At 40.2% G+C, this 13,817-nt stretch overlaps 2 protein-coding genes across 2 annotated transcripts in view; both read right to left on the reverse strand.

Annotated features, from left to right (window-relative positions):
• The window catches only part of GGH (gamma-glutamyl hydrolase), a 14,481-nt gene extending 14,064 nt beyond the window's left edge, over positions 1–417 (reverse strand). The window contains exon 1 of the mRNA XM_026036280.1: positions 264–417. Coding sequence (XP_025892065.1) covers positions 264–417 — 154 coding nt within the window. The remainder of the gene's footprint in view (positions 1–263) is intronic.
• Positions 418–917: 500 nt separating this feature from the next.
• TTPA (alpha tocopherol transfer protein) lies at positions 918–13,446 on the reverse strand. The gene is made up of 5 exons (XM_026036281.1): positions 13,294–13,446; positions 7,113–7,266; positions 5,708–5,901; positions 3,708–3,818; positions 918–2,410 (listed from the first exon to the last, which is right to left on the reverse strand). The coding sequence occupies exons 1-5, from the start codon at positions 13,444–13,446 to the stop codon at positions 2,234–2,236; spliced, it is 789 nt and encodes a 262-aa protein (XP_025892066.1). The 3' UTR covers positions 918–2,233.
• Positions 13,447–13,817: the final 371 nt, after the last annotated feature.

The following is a 13,817-nucleotide window of genomic DNA, read 5'->3' on the forward strand; positions in this document are numbered from 1 at the left end:
AAAAAAAAAAAAAATGACGGGAAAGAAGAAAGGAAAGAAAAAATGGAAAGAAGGGAAAGAAGGAAAAATAAAGTAAAGAAAAAAAGGAAAGAGGAAGGAAGAGGGCAAGGAACGGGGCAGAGGGGAAGCAGCGCTCCAGCCGCGCCGACCTCCGTGCCGTGACAGCCGCGCGGCGCAGCCCCTTCCTTCTTCCCTTCTTTCCTCCCTTCTTTCCCTCCTTCTTTCCCTCCCTGCCCGCCCTGCGCCGCCGCGGCCGCCCTCACCGATGATGGGTCTCTCGTTCCCCCGCTGCGGGCGGTCGCGCAGCGCGGCCGCCCCCGCCGCGCCGCAGCGCAGCAGCAGCAGCACCAACGGCAGCAACGGCTGCAGCGCGAGGGCGGCGCTCGGCAGCGCCGAGACCCCCGCGCGGCGCCGCATGGCGCCGAGCCGAGCCGAGTGTCCCCGAGCTGGGCCGAGCCGAGCCGAGTGTCCCCGAGCTGGGCCGAGCCGAGCCGAGCCGAGTGTCCCCGAGCCGAACCGAGTGTGCCCGAGCCGAGCCCCGCCCCGACCGCGCCACCTCCCCCCTCCGCGCGCCGCGGGGCACGCTGGGAGATGTAGTTCCGTTCCTGTAGCGTTACCGTCCAAAACTGCGAGCGAAGGTGGGAAAGAGGCAACGCTTGGGAAAAGCAACGCTCCCATTATCCTAAAGTAATTCAGAGCTCTTAAAGATGGACAAGATTTTCTGGTTCGTCTAGAAAAGGTTTATTGTTTTAATGATGTTAATATGTGCAAAATTATAAAAYGCATTACAGTGTATTCTGTATGTTACAGTGTGCTTATGGTCAGTTGTATATCATATTTGCACCAGTATSTAACAAAAAATTTCTTTTTCTTTTCTTTAAAGGCACTGCTGGTCTTAATATAGAAAAATAATGCACTTACATATTTTTGTGTTCTTTACTCTACACCAATCTCCCCACTAATACTACTTCCATTCATTATGCAATWTATCATGATTATATTATGTCCTTATTAGCAGCAGCAACTAATGTTGGTTGTTATATGCAGAACGCTCAGTTTCTATGTTAATGTGTGAGCATTAAAAACTAAGTAAGAGTTCATGAAAAAAAGAACGCACTTAAGTACTCTAACTGAAATAGTCTTAAGCGAAGATTTTTTTTTCTCCATTACCAAAAGAGACGCTCTACTGAAAGTAACAGTTTTTCTCAGTGCTGATCAGAAGATATAGGCTAGCAAGCTGCCAATTACCTTTCTGAAAATAAAATGAAGATACTCAGCCCTTCCTATGCTGCAGGTCGGAAATGACCTACAAGGCACCATTAAACACCTAGCCCATTTCCAAAGTCCTGGTTCATAAAAGATAATCTACCTCACCCTCCAAAACAGAAAAAAAAAATACTGCCAACAGCCCTTTTGACCTCTATAGTGTTCCATAGTAGGAATTAAAGGTGTTCATAATGTGAGTTGCTTATAGCTTTTGCACAGAGAGCATCTCTTCCACAGAGGGCATCAGAAGTTTTGTTCCTTCTGATTCATACTGTCCTCTAAAGAATGTGTACATTGTGTTTTCTCTATGTTTTTCTATAAAATGTCAGATTGTGTTCCTTTTGTTCTAAGCAGCACAAATATAACAGAAGTGTTTCACTATTGCCAACTAATCTTCAGTTTGACTGTGCAATCTCAGCAATGCAAACTAACAGAACAGCCATTTCCCTGAGACTTAGTCCAAAAGCAGCTGCTGTTCACTCCTTGTACAATTGCACCTGTACTAATACTTCCACAAAAAACAAACTGCCCCATTTTGCGCTTTTCTTAAATAATTTCACTTTGCATCCTATCATCCTGACAAGCCAAGACACAAGAGATAGCATAAGGCTCTGCATTGCATTATTACAGGTTAGTACTTTACAGACTTAACAGGGGCAATATCACTCTCTCATACTCAGTGCATAGGACTATTCAGCTTTTTTTTTTTTTTTTTGGCACAGAAGTTAATCACAGATGATGGTTAATCACAAAAAGTATTGCAAACATACAGAATTCATTAATCTCTTCCGATGTACATACTTATTTACTCCAGGTAGTAGAAAAGTGCAGTTAATATGATACCACGTACACTGCAAAGACATTCTGGTTTTATTTACAATAATTTCAAGTTTAGGTGAAAGATTTCAGATTAAACTTTGTTCCACTTCCAGTCATCAGGAAAAGACAGAACACTGTGGTACGGTTATTACTGGGAAGCCAGAGAAATACTCTGCAGATACTCTGCAGATGCCATTATGAAGTTAGTCCAATCCTCAGCGAGCACCTCCATGGAGACTTCCTCCCCACCATATTCCTGAGGAAGAATGCTGGTTGGGAAGTGTTCGGTCAGGCTCTGCATGTAGTTATTTCCATGCATATGCACCTAGGACAAAATATGTAGAATGTTTGCTTCAGTATGAGTGCCAGGCTCTMAGGTGAAAACAGGCAGCAAAGAAACTCAGTGCAAGAGCAGGTCTGTGCCATTATTACAAGTGCTCCGAAGCTTTGCTCAGTAATTTCAAACAAAAACTTGTCCAGGCTCTTATATAACACTTGACAAGAATTTTGCACAACTAACTATATGACAAAAAGACTTCAAAAATTGGCCCTGAAAAGGCAGTTAGTTGCCTTTTGTCCAGTGCATCTTCTTTGTAACCCAAGATCATTTCAGAATAGCAATTATTCCTAGGCAAGATAAGAGCACCTGGTCCTGATAGCTTTTCTGGAGCTCATATCTTGACTTCTAAGCTCAGGGCACAAGCCTGTCTTGTAGGGGCTTCTTACACAGCTCTTATATGACAGGGGAAAGGCCATGGCATCAGGCTATGGTAGTATTTTTTTATTATCTTTTGAGATAGAAACTGCGCAAGCCTGGCCTGAATAATATAACCTCTTTTCTATGTTGAACACCAGGAAAAGCAGACTGTCAAATCACAAATCCCTGTGACCAACAGCATYTGGATGTGCCGGAAGGGCACGAGGTCTATGGCCTCAGCCAAGGAAGCTTCTGACTGGGAATAGGGACAGAGAGGGCTGCTGCTTTTGTACCTTAGCCCTGATGTTAACATTTCACAGCATCCCCTCTTCTGCCAGCTGGTATCTCCAAAATTTTTCCTATACTACAACAAACCCTTTCAAAATTCTTGGCATGCTCTTGCATAAAAACACAAAGAGTGTTTTCAGGTTTAAAACTACAAATTAATATAAAACAAATAAGTTATTTGGAAAACAAGTTGGAACTTTAGCCTGGGCTATTTAACATGCATAAAGGCCTCTGCATGTTCTTTGGCACTAGAAAATTATCTTCTGCTGTCTTTGTATGGCCTTGAGCATAATAACCTTGTTCAGTGACAGCTTCCCATTATCATTTATAGGCAACATTTAGGGAGGTCTGGCACCTATTCCTTACTAGTTCTGCRGCAGAATTTGTGTGTGACCTTTTAACCTCTCTGTGTAACAGTGTTTTTTATCTGATGAATGGTGCTAATAGGAGCCACTTGCAATTCTCACATTACTGATGCCTGTAAATGCTTTGCAATTAGACTCCTGTGCCTGTACAGTAATAAAACATAAAAATGATTTATTATTTTCAGTGCTCAGAAGTAACAAATCCTAAGGGAAGTGCTAGAGATTGTCATGTAGGGGTATGGTGAAAGAAAGAAATATTTGTGTGCACTCACCCGTTGTTTTATTTTTTCAGTGAGAAAAGGCTTAATTAGAGCGTAGACTGGGTGGAAGAATAAAGGCTCATTAATCAAGTGGATACCTCGAACTTTCAGTGGAAAGGAATCCTGACAAGGTATATGAGAAACAGCATGAGAAAAAGACATTATTAAAATGATTCTACTGTWAAGGACAAATCTTGGAAAAATAGCTGGCCCATAGGTTACAACACTCCTTTTGACTTTGCTAAGTCCTGCACTTTGGAGTTYACTTAGTTTACACAGCTCTTCACAAAGCTTAGAAAAACATGTCTTATTTCCCCCACTAGAAGGGAGGCATTTCAGGATGAGTAATGCAGGCAAAGTGTGTGTTCAAACTTTTCTCAGAAGTCCAGTTATTCCCAGTGGAGACTTAGCTACTAACTTACCAAAAAAGCTACCTCACCATGTGCTTTTATTGGTGTGAAAGAGGGAGGTACAAAGAGAATCTGTTTCTCCCAGGACCAAATATCTCCCAGGAAGTAATGAAACCTGCTAGCTGGCTAATTTAAAAAAAACAATACACCATATTACAAATTATATTTTCAAGGTTTTGGGAAAAAATACTAAGATATAGGAAAGTACTTTATATAGTCAAATATAAAGCATTGAAAATTCTAACTTTAAGATAGAGGAATGATATTTATAACTTAGAGACAAGATTTGAAATTAGTGGAAATTTTGCCCATGCCACCAYCTCAAAAGAAAATATGGCAATATTCAAACACCATAAGATGCAAAGACATGAACCATGGGGGAAGGAATTGCTTGCATTCATATTCCATCTAACTGATACTATCTCTGCAACCAGAGTTATAGTTATACTTATAGTTATACTTATATATACTTATATATACTTATAGAACTTGTATTTTTCACAAATAATACGCCCCAATAGTAGAGTAGCCTTCTTCACACTATTTCATGCATTCTTTTATGGGTAAGGAAAAAGAGTAAAAAAAAAAAAAACAAAAGAAGTGCAAACTCTTTTTAGATTTTCATATAGGATAAAAAACTTTAAAACTATCAGATTATATGTTTGCTGCCTGAATTATTATATGTTTAAATTATCCTGTCATGTTTTTCACAAAATTTAGTTTTGCCTGGTGCAACTGATTTTTGAAGATGATATTGCTTTTTGATGCTACTTTGCTTTTCATTTCTTGTACATCTACTTTCTATTTACTCCTATTTCTCCAYGTAAGATAATGATTTGCAAGAAAGACAACATTCCTAGGAGAAAAAACAGTGCTGAAACTAAGGTTCACTGCAGTTCACCTATCAGTTCTCTGTCCTCTCTGCTCTTTTTTCCAGGTAACTTTTGAATCCATTGGCAAAGTTCAACTGAATTTCACAGAAAGAAATATATCCTAAAGCCAGTCAGTCCCGTTAAGTTTTGTGAAAAATGAGATGTGAAGTAGCAGTGGGGTGCACAAAACAGTACTCCTGTTGTGGGGAAAGGCAAGGAGAACAGGTACAATATACATTGGGTTGGTAGCAGATGGATGGTTGCTTAACATCACTCTTTCTGGTCAACATGTTAGTACTGTCTTGSTCTTGGCTGCTCTTAGCACATGCTCTCTTCTCTGGGTATCAGGGAAGAAAAAGTCTTGCAAMATAGAGTTAATCTACAAATACGCAGAACAGAAGCAGCTGAATGGGAAAACTAACACAGATCCTTGCAAAAGCAGGTTTCCTCTGRTCTTACGCTCAAAGTATTCTTACGCTGTGACAGACAAGTGGAGTTAAACGAAACATCAGGAGCTAGAGGGCATTTGTGGCAACACAAGTGCATACTTTAAGTCAAATCATGCACAATTTATGCTTAACTTATCTGACTTTGAACAGATGCAAGACTTAGTTCTTTCAAGCTGCATGATCTCTACAAAGACCTAAGGAAGGACCATGTACCATAACTTGGAACAGAAAAATTTGTGGAGGGATTGCGGTGAATTAGCTTAAAACAATGTCACACTTACTGTGAGCACAGCAGCAATTTTCTTGGCCACCGCTGGACTGATTTGAAATGCATGAGCAAATCGCCATCCTTGTAGATCAAAGATAACCTTGACTCCATTTTGCTGGGTCTCGATCTCCTTTACAATGAGTTCAGATGTGATAAGACTTACCCGAAAGACATCATACGCTGTGAATAACTTGGGATCCCATTGTCCTGAAGAGATTAAACAGATAAAGTAGGTAAAGGTAAAACAGATTGCACTGTATTACAACAGGGATACCATAACCACCTCTACTTCTAATGTGTTTCTCAGAAACAAAAGGTAACTAGTGGGATCGAAGGTTTGGAAATAATTGCTGTAGTGGCAAATCAGTTTATTTTCTGTGCTCTGTCACTCACTTTTCACACTTATTTTGTTGCTGATACTGGAGAGGTTACCTAGKATAGGTAGGTACAACTGTGCACTCCAGGAAGAGAGTTTAATGGGAAAAGTTTAAGCTATATTAGCAAAAAGCAATGAGAAGTAAGGCAGAGCTCAAGGTGGATAACTGCTTCCCACAGGCTTCAGGAACTCCTGAAGGAAACCACAGATGGTCAATTCAGAGCCTATGCATTTTTCTTTAGTACAGCAATTCTGCCAAGATTCAAGGAATCCCATTTCTTTTCCTGAGGCCTGAGCAAAGAGATGTATGGGAGAAGTCTTAATCCTCACTGTGGTTTTTAGACAGCACAACTTTGTAACAAGATGTAGGGACCTTTTATTAGACCAGCTGGTATAAAATAATAATAATAATAATCTTTGAGAGCAAAATCATTTCTCTGTACAAAACAAAGAAACATGCTAATGTGTAATCATTCAGTCACAACACTTTTTTTAAAAAAATGTTGAGATCACATCAAACAAACCAAGAATCTTAAGAATGTTGCACATACAACGCAATTTGGCTACATCTAAAGAGCAGAAATGAAGTAAACTTCTCACCTTAGGCCTGCATTTCATCCACATCTAGACTGAAAGCTGATCACAGGCATGCAGCGTTTCTGCTATTCTTTTTCTCGCCACTGTGCCACATCTGCACCACACTATCAGCATATGGCTTTAAATATCCCCATGGAAATCAATTACTGGACCCTCAGGTCCAAATAACTACAGGTTTATTATACTTAGAGTTTTAAACATTTAACTTTATGGCTATTTTTTTTTCTTTTCTAATAGTGCATACATATGTATGACAAAAGGGAGCAGAAATACGTTATTCTTCCAGCTAAGACATTCTGACATCATTTTCAAACTTACCATTTCCTTGGGATTGTACCCATAAAATATTTTTCTCACTGAAAGTGTGATAGTTAAAAGAAAATAGCTTAATAATTATCAGTGCAAAAGCCAAATATGAAACAKGTCCAAGAAGTTTTTTACTCACCAATTCTGTATATTAGAACTTTGCTTCCAGATGGGTCTCTTGATCTCAGGACTCCGTGGTAGCCAGCCCGCAAAAGACCAAGAATGGAAGATGGTCGTAAATCTGCACTTATTTCTGGGCACTCAATTCTCCACTTCTGGTAATTCTTCAATAACTAGGGAGAAAAAAAAATGAAGGTCAGATGAACAACATGTGGGCACAGTCATGGGTTTAATTTATTAAATTGGCTTTCATTTCAATGTATATTTAAAGCAAATCACTCCTAAAAGCAGAAAGTTAGTATACTGGTTCAAAAAAGAGAAAGTTTTTTTTTTCCTTTTATTTCCAATGGACATTGATAAAATTTGATAAACCATAATAYTGAGATATTTCACCACCTGGAATTGCTACGAGATAGTTGACCCTGTCAACTTGTTAGCAGACTGTTAAGCAGAAAACAAACCTGGCGTATCTAGAAAGTGACATTATTTTTTAGATAAAACACAAGGGAGAAAAAGACACCCTTCTTTTTTGGGACATATATAGGATAATTCAGTTTCATACTTCATCAGATTTCATTCAGGACTTGTATAAGAGATATACAAAATCTTACAGAAGGAACATCTCCCACTGAGCGAAGYATGGTCCCCTTTAGTCACACACAAAGAAACATTACAAATTCACTAATACTTCGTTTATTCTTTGAAACAGATAAGGCCATCAGCATACCTAAAGCACATTTTAAAAGATAAGTTACTCCTACCCCTCCGAAACAGCATAAAGTAATATAGTTGATCCACCTCTGTCTTTCACTACCCATTAGACAGCTTTTCATCTCCTAGAGTGGAAATCATGAGAACTTGTTTGCTAAAATGAGATGCTGCCTATGGTTAGCAACACAATAACCCCTGCCTACAAGGCAGCATCATACAGTAGTATTTCTCAAGGATAACTTGGGCTGTGTGTTGAAGGGAAAGGGTTAATTCTAAAGAAGTGTTTAAAGGCTTTCCTTTCAGAGGTAACATTTAAGCTTTCTTAGAGACAGATCTTAAAAAATTAAGTTTGCATTAATTTTAATTTGGAAGTCTAAGTGCAGCTTTCCCTTCAAAATAAAGCAATGTAATTGAAGTTTACTTCTGGCATTTTGAATAGGTAAGTAGGAATGCAAGACCATTTTCAATAAAGCTTAGTCTCAGTTCATCAACTAAAATCTGTTTCTTCCACACTAAGTTTCTTGGCAATGAATTTGGAGAGTTGAGGGATAGCCCAGGTCAACGATTTAAATTTTGTATTACATTTTCCTAAACAGCTACAGGTTAGGCTTCTACGTGAGATTTTCAAAGGGAATTGGGAATATTCAGTATCTTGTTGCACAAAATGAAGTGTAGGCTAAAATCCTAAAGGTAGCATGCTAGGCTACCTTTAAATTTTTAATACTTTTGCTGGTTTGATGAAATAAAATATGATTCTCAACACAGTTTCATGTATTAAATATGTTTGACACAATTAAGGTATCAACCAGCATTCTCTGATAKCTCTTAAACTGTATTTATCACAGAAGATGAGAGGAGCCTCAACCTTGTGGCGTCTCCTCAAGGGGAGAGTTCTCCACTGCAGGCCTGCTGATTTCAAGGAGAACACAGCTTCAATTTGGGAAGTCCTGGGTTAGTTTTATACGCTAGTTGAATCAATCAACATGTCCCAAAGAAACTGCTATTTTGTGGAATGAGTGCCATCTGTGGTTAGCTACACAGCTTCCTCTATACCACGAAAGGGCTGAAGTGCACATGTTTTGTGGTCAAAGTGTGTGTGCGCACACGCAGGAGGTGACAAGAATATCCTCTTCTGCAGGGAAAAGAGGCTGAACTGCACCCTCTATATGTGGAATGTAGTAAATTGGAGTCTGCAGTGAATGCAAGACCAGGTCAGATGAGGTACTGTCATTATCTGACGCTGTTAGTACTTGACTCCTTGCAAAGGGCACTGGTTGAGCAATCCTGACCACTTGTGCCAACCAGACAGCACTGTAAACATACTATTCTCTTTTCCTTTTTCCCTCCAGTAAACACTTAAATAGCAGCCAAAATACCTTTAAAAAACTATCAGAATATCTGTAGCTTAAATATTCCTTCCTTTTCTCCCACAATCAGTTGTACCCACAATTTAATTGGTATAATTAACCATTGCACAATTATTATCAACACCTCTTTTAAAGAGCTGCGTGTCAAAACCAAGATGAGAATAAAAGTGATTCATTYGTCCAATCCTGTAAGTAATCCTATCTCATCAGTACAGTTTGTTTCTCACTTTCATGAATAATGAAATTTTACAAGAAGTTTTGGGCATGGGGAGATAGGGAAAGGAGCATACAGTTTGTGACACATTCAAGCTCTGTACAAAAGGCAGGAATTATCTACTGGAAAGTACTCTAGCAGTTCTTACTAAATTAGATTTTTTGTCATTAGCAGGATGGAGATATAGCTCAAATACAGCYATGTCTATGAGTAATCCTTGAACAAATAACCATGAATTTAGACCCTAGCAATGAGCTATGGATTTTCACAGAATCACAGAATATTCAAGGTTGGAAGAAGGGACCTCTAGAGATCATCTAGTCCATATCATCCTCCACGTCCCTCTTATACTAGGGAGCCCAGAACTGCCCCCAGTACTCCAGGTGCGGCCTCACCAGAGCTGAGKAGAGGGGCAGAATCACCTCCCTTGACCTGCTGGCAACRCTCCTCCTGATGCAGGCCAGGAGCCCATTTTCTTTTATTAGAAAGATTTTTTAAAATTATTTTTATTATTATTATTTTATTTCTTTTTTAGTAAAGAGAACAAAAAATCATACAGTAATCAGTCTGGAAACAGGAGATTAGGCAACCTAAAATTATCATGGAAAACACAATTGTTTATTATATTTTTAAAAGTGTCTCATGCACTTACACTGCAAGGAAAACAACTCAGTATATAATTATCTCTGTTTACAACTGAATAACCTACTTAGCATTTGAAAATATATGGAAGATAATTTGATAAATGGGGAAAGCTGGATGAAAAAAAAAAAATTCTGGAGCTAGACATTTAATTGAGGTCTGCTGGGGACAGTTCCAGACTTCTGAACAAGAGAGATGGTAACATTACTGATTAATCCAAGATTCATGTGCTAAAAACMAACAAACAAACAGAACTTAGTACTTTACCTAGAATTAAAAGAATTTGAAAACAATGTGTTTGTTAGASAAGTCTATGTGTTTGTAGGTAAAACATATATATATATAGCTTATTAAATAAGCAGTTATTTAATATCCCATTATAAGTCATTTATATGTTTAAAGTCTGTTGTGTTGTTTGCTGGTCATTGCTACTCTGCATACAAATCTCTGCCTATTTTTCATGTAGATCGACTTAACACTTGCTTATAGATAACATTCATACATTTAAAATCCTTTAGGGGAAGCTATTCTGTATTCAAATGGTCAAGGTTCATGCATACTTCTTCGGACACTTTCTAAGATGTCTGGAGACACCTTAGATGTCTCCAAATGTGTCTGCAGACRCATTTGGCCAAATTTAATTCTTCATGGGATTCCAATGTAGGAAAATAATTCTCCCTTTCAAACTGTGAATAAACTGTCATTGAACTTTATCTAATATAACACTGGCTTTACTAAAAATGATAAAAAAGACTGTTCTTCTTAGAGTTCTTCGGCTCCCACTATCTATTTCAGTGTTGGATTTTCTTCTAGTATGAAATACATCAACAGACCAGTACTTGATAACAAGTCTTGAATTGCCAGTTTAAAAACGTAAAATAYCTAGTTTGGGATTTCCATTCCAGTGAGTTATCATGAGTGATTTAGACACAGATTTTCTAGCCAAAAGCTACCCGATTATTCTTTTCCAAAACTTTTCTAAGTGTTGATAGACTRAACTTTCTGATAGGTCAAGAATTGGATACATTTGCGCAAAATACAAACCAGGGATGCATCAGTAAACAGCCTTGTCAGTGGCCTAACTTCTACTCCATATATAAGCCAGTACTAAGAAAGATATCGACAACAGCTTTAAGGCCTCATTAGCACTGACATAGCCACAGACTTGACTCAGCTGCTCTCCAAGTACCATGGAGCTACGGACACGGTAGCCCAGTGGTCAAAGGGGCTGGATCTGTGGGACATGCAACCTGAGAGGGTCCGATCTACTAGGGACAGGAGAGTGCACCTACTATCTAAGGCTAAGGGCTCTTAAGTAGGACTCTGTCTAGGACGAAGTATAAACATAACCTCTGCATGAAATCATACTTGGAAGATACATCTTATGACAACCACAGATCTTTGCACAACAATTCTCTCAGGCATTTTAAGAATAAAGTGTTTGCAAATAAACACATTCCGTTTTATTTATTCTTGGTATGTGCTTTTTGCCTTTTTCCTATGTTGTTTCCAAAGAGAAGTAATCTAGAAATCACTGTTGGCTCGTAGATTAAGTAGCTGCAGCATCTGGAGACCTAGCGTGCTACATGGAAAGATTAAATTCTGGTGGTTTTTTGAACATCTGGTGGTTTTTGAACATCACTTGTTCAAAGAAATTCTATAAAGATTCTGAAAACAATCTTTCAAAGTTAAGCCCTAGAGAGATGAGCGATCTGGAAGGATAGCTAAGGAAGGATAAAAGAGATATTAGATGGCAAAAAATGCCATCTAATCAAACCTCTACCATCCATGGTAGAGGATCCCTGGCGAAAAGTGGAATTAACTCTCAAGAAAAGCCTAGGAAGCTTTCTACTTTGTGGACTCCATCTCTCAATCTAGTTTAGATTCAACCTTCTTCAGTATTGACGCTGCCTACGATATTGTCTCATGATTCATCACAAGAAAGCGAAGAAAATGCTGGGTCAAATTCTGGAATGCCATGGCCCTGTCTACAGAATAATCAACTATCCAATCAAATATTACAAGGTATAGCAAAATGGTTGGAAGGKACCTCTAGAGATCATCTAGTCCAATTCCCCTGCTCAAGCAGGGACACCCAGAGCATGTGGCACACAGTGGCATCCAGGTGGGTTTGGAAATTCTGYGGAGGAGGAGACTCCACAACCTCTCTGGGAGCCTGTTCCGGGGCTCTGTCGCCCTCAGAGTAAAGAATATGTAGGAGAGCAGGTTATCTTTATTAAGTGCTACTTTTTGGATCAAGTAGTATATGAAGAATATGTGGTTTTATTGGGAAAGAAGAAGAATCCATAGTCTTACAGCACATCATGTCTGATAATGAGCAGTGTTAGGGTTTTCACACAAAAGTAAGATGCATAAAATAATGATAGGAATGTGACCAGACTTGCTAGTTCTTCTGCCAAGGAGAAAGATTTGGAGCTGTGACCAAATCTCATGAGCCAAATGAAAAGAACACAAAATATATTTTTAAAGCTACTGTTCATTAAGGAGTTAATTTAATTTCTGATATGTTTGTTTAGCCATCCTGAGGTTGCAATAGACCCATATTTGAACAATCTGCTGGTATGATGACACTAAACTTGGAAAATGTACAGCACACAGAAGTCATAAAATAAAGGTGAGGTTTGTTGGGCAATTCTATGTCACCCACATCAAATTCGATAAAAACATTGACTCAGAATGATACAAGTGTATTAACACTTTGGCCTTGAGAAAATTCATAAATACTTTTAGTTCAGAAATACTAGTGGTTATCAGCCTACCCATCAAAAGACACTATTAACAATTCCTATCTTAGAATATTTARAATACACCCACACTACCAGTATGGCAAAGTGCCATACAAGCAACTGAAAAAGTAACAAAGCTTACCAGGACCTGAGGTGCTACGAATGAATGAACCACAACATAAAGGAAATTATTCATGTATATCTTTGTATCTGAGTAACTTTAAAAATAATAATAATAATTTAAAAAGATTAAAAAGATTAAAAAGATTTACAAAGAACAAAGCATGATAAGGGTCAGAATGGTGTTAAGGATGTTCTTTAAAGCGGAATGCTTCCTGATGGGAGCAGCCCGGTGCCCATCCGGCAAGAGCTCCGCACCTTCGCATCCCCGTCACCCTCCCCGCGCATCCACCTGCCCCCGCGGGAATCCACCGGGGACGCTGGGAGCGCGGGTCCGCGCTGCCCCCCTTCTTCCTCCTCCTCCTCCTCCTCGTCCTCCTACTCCCGCGCGCCCCTCACCCTCCAGGCCGGCTCCAGCTCGAAGTCGCGGGCCCGCAGGAAGCGCAGCAAAAAGCCGTCGGTGAGAGGCTGCGGCCAGCGCTGCCCGGGCTCCTCCTGCGCCCGCCGCCGCAGCTCGTCCAGCGCCGCCGGCTCCGCGGCGCCCTGCGACATCGCGCTGCGCGGCCGCTGCGCCCCGCTCCGCGACGCGGCGCCCGGGCCCGCCGTGGCGGAGCCCGCCAGAGGCCGCGCGGCCTCCGCCCCCGGCCGCGCTTAACCCCAGCGCGCCCGCGCAGCCCGGCCCGGCCCCAAGGAGAGCGGCTGGCTCCCTGCCGGGCCCTGCCTCCCGCCGGCGGGGCCGCCAGCCACCCCCGGGGCATCCGCCAGCTTGGGAAAACGCCATGGAAAAGCCTTTTTGAAAAACAAAAATCTTCAGCTACAAATAAATAAATAAATGGCAAATAAATAAATAAATAAATAAATAAAGGCAGCGTCTGCAGCGTGTGCAGCTGGGAAGCTCTGTGCTAATGGGATCCCAGTGCCGG

The sequence above is a fragment of the Nothoprocta perdicaria genome, unplaced genomic scaffold (genome assembly GCF_003342845.1).
Source record: "Nothoprocta perdicaria isolate Ctin4 unplaced genomic scaffold, notPer1 scaffold_175, whole genome shotgun sequence".
Taxonomy (NCBI): Eukaryota; Metazoa; Chordata; class Aves; order Tinamiformes; family Tinamidae; genus Nothoprocta; species Nothoprocta perdicaria.

Coding starts and splice junctions, on each gene's coding strand:
- TTPA (XM_026036281.1), bottom strand. CDS start 13,446: ATGTCGCAGGGCGCCGCGGAGCCGGCGGCGCTGGACGAGCTGCGGCGG. Junction 3,819..5,707: donor AAATTGCTGCTGTGCTCACA/GTAAGTGTGACA, acceptor ATACCTTGTCAG/GATTCCTTTCCACTGAAAGT. Junction 2,411..3,707: donor CTGAAAAAATAAAACAACGG/GTGAGTGCACAC, acceptor ATTTTGTCCTAG/GTGCATATGCATGGAAATAA.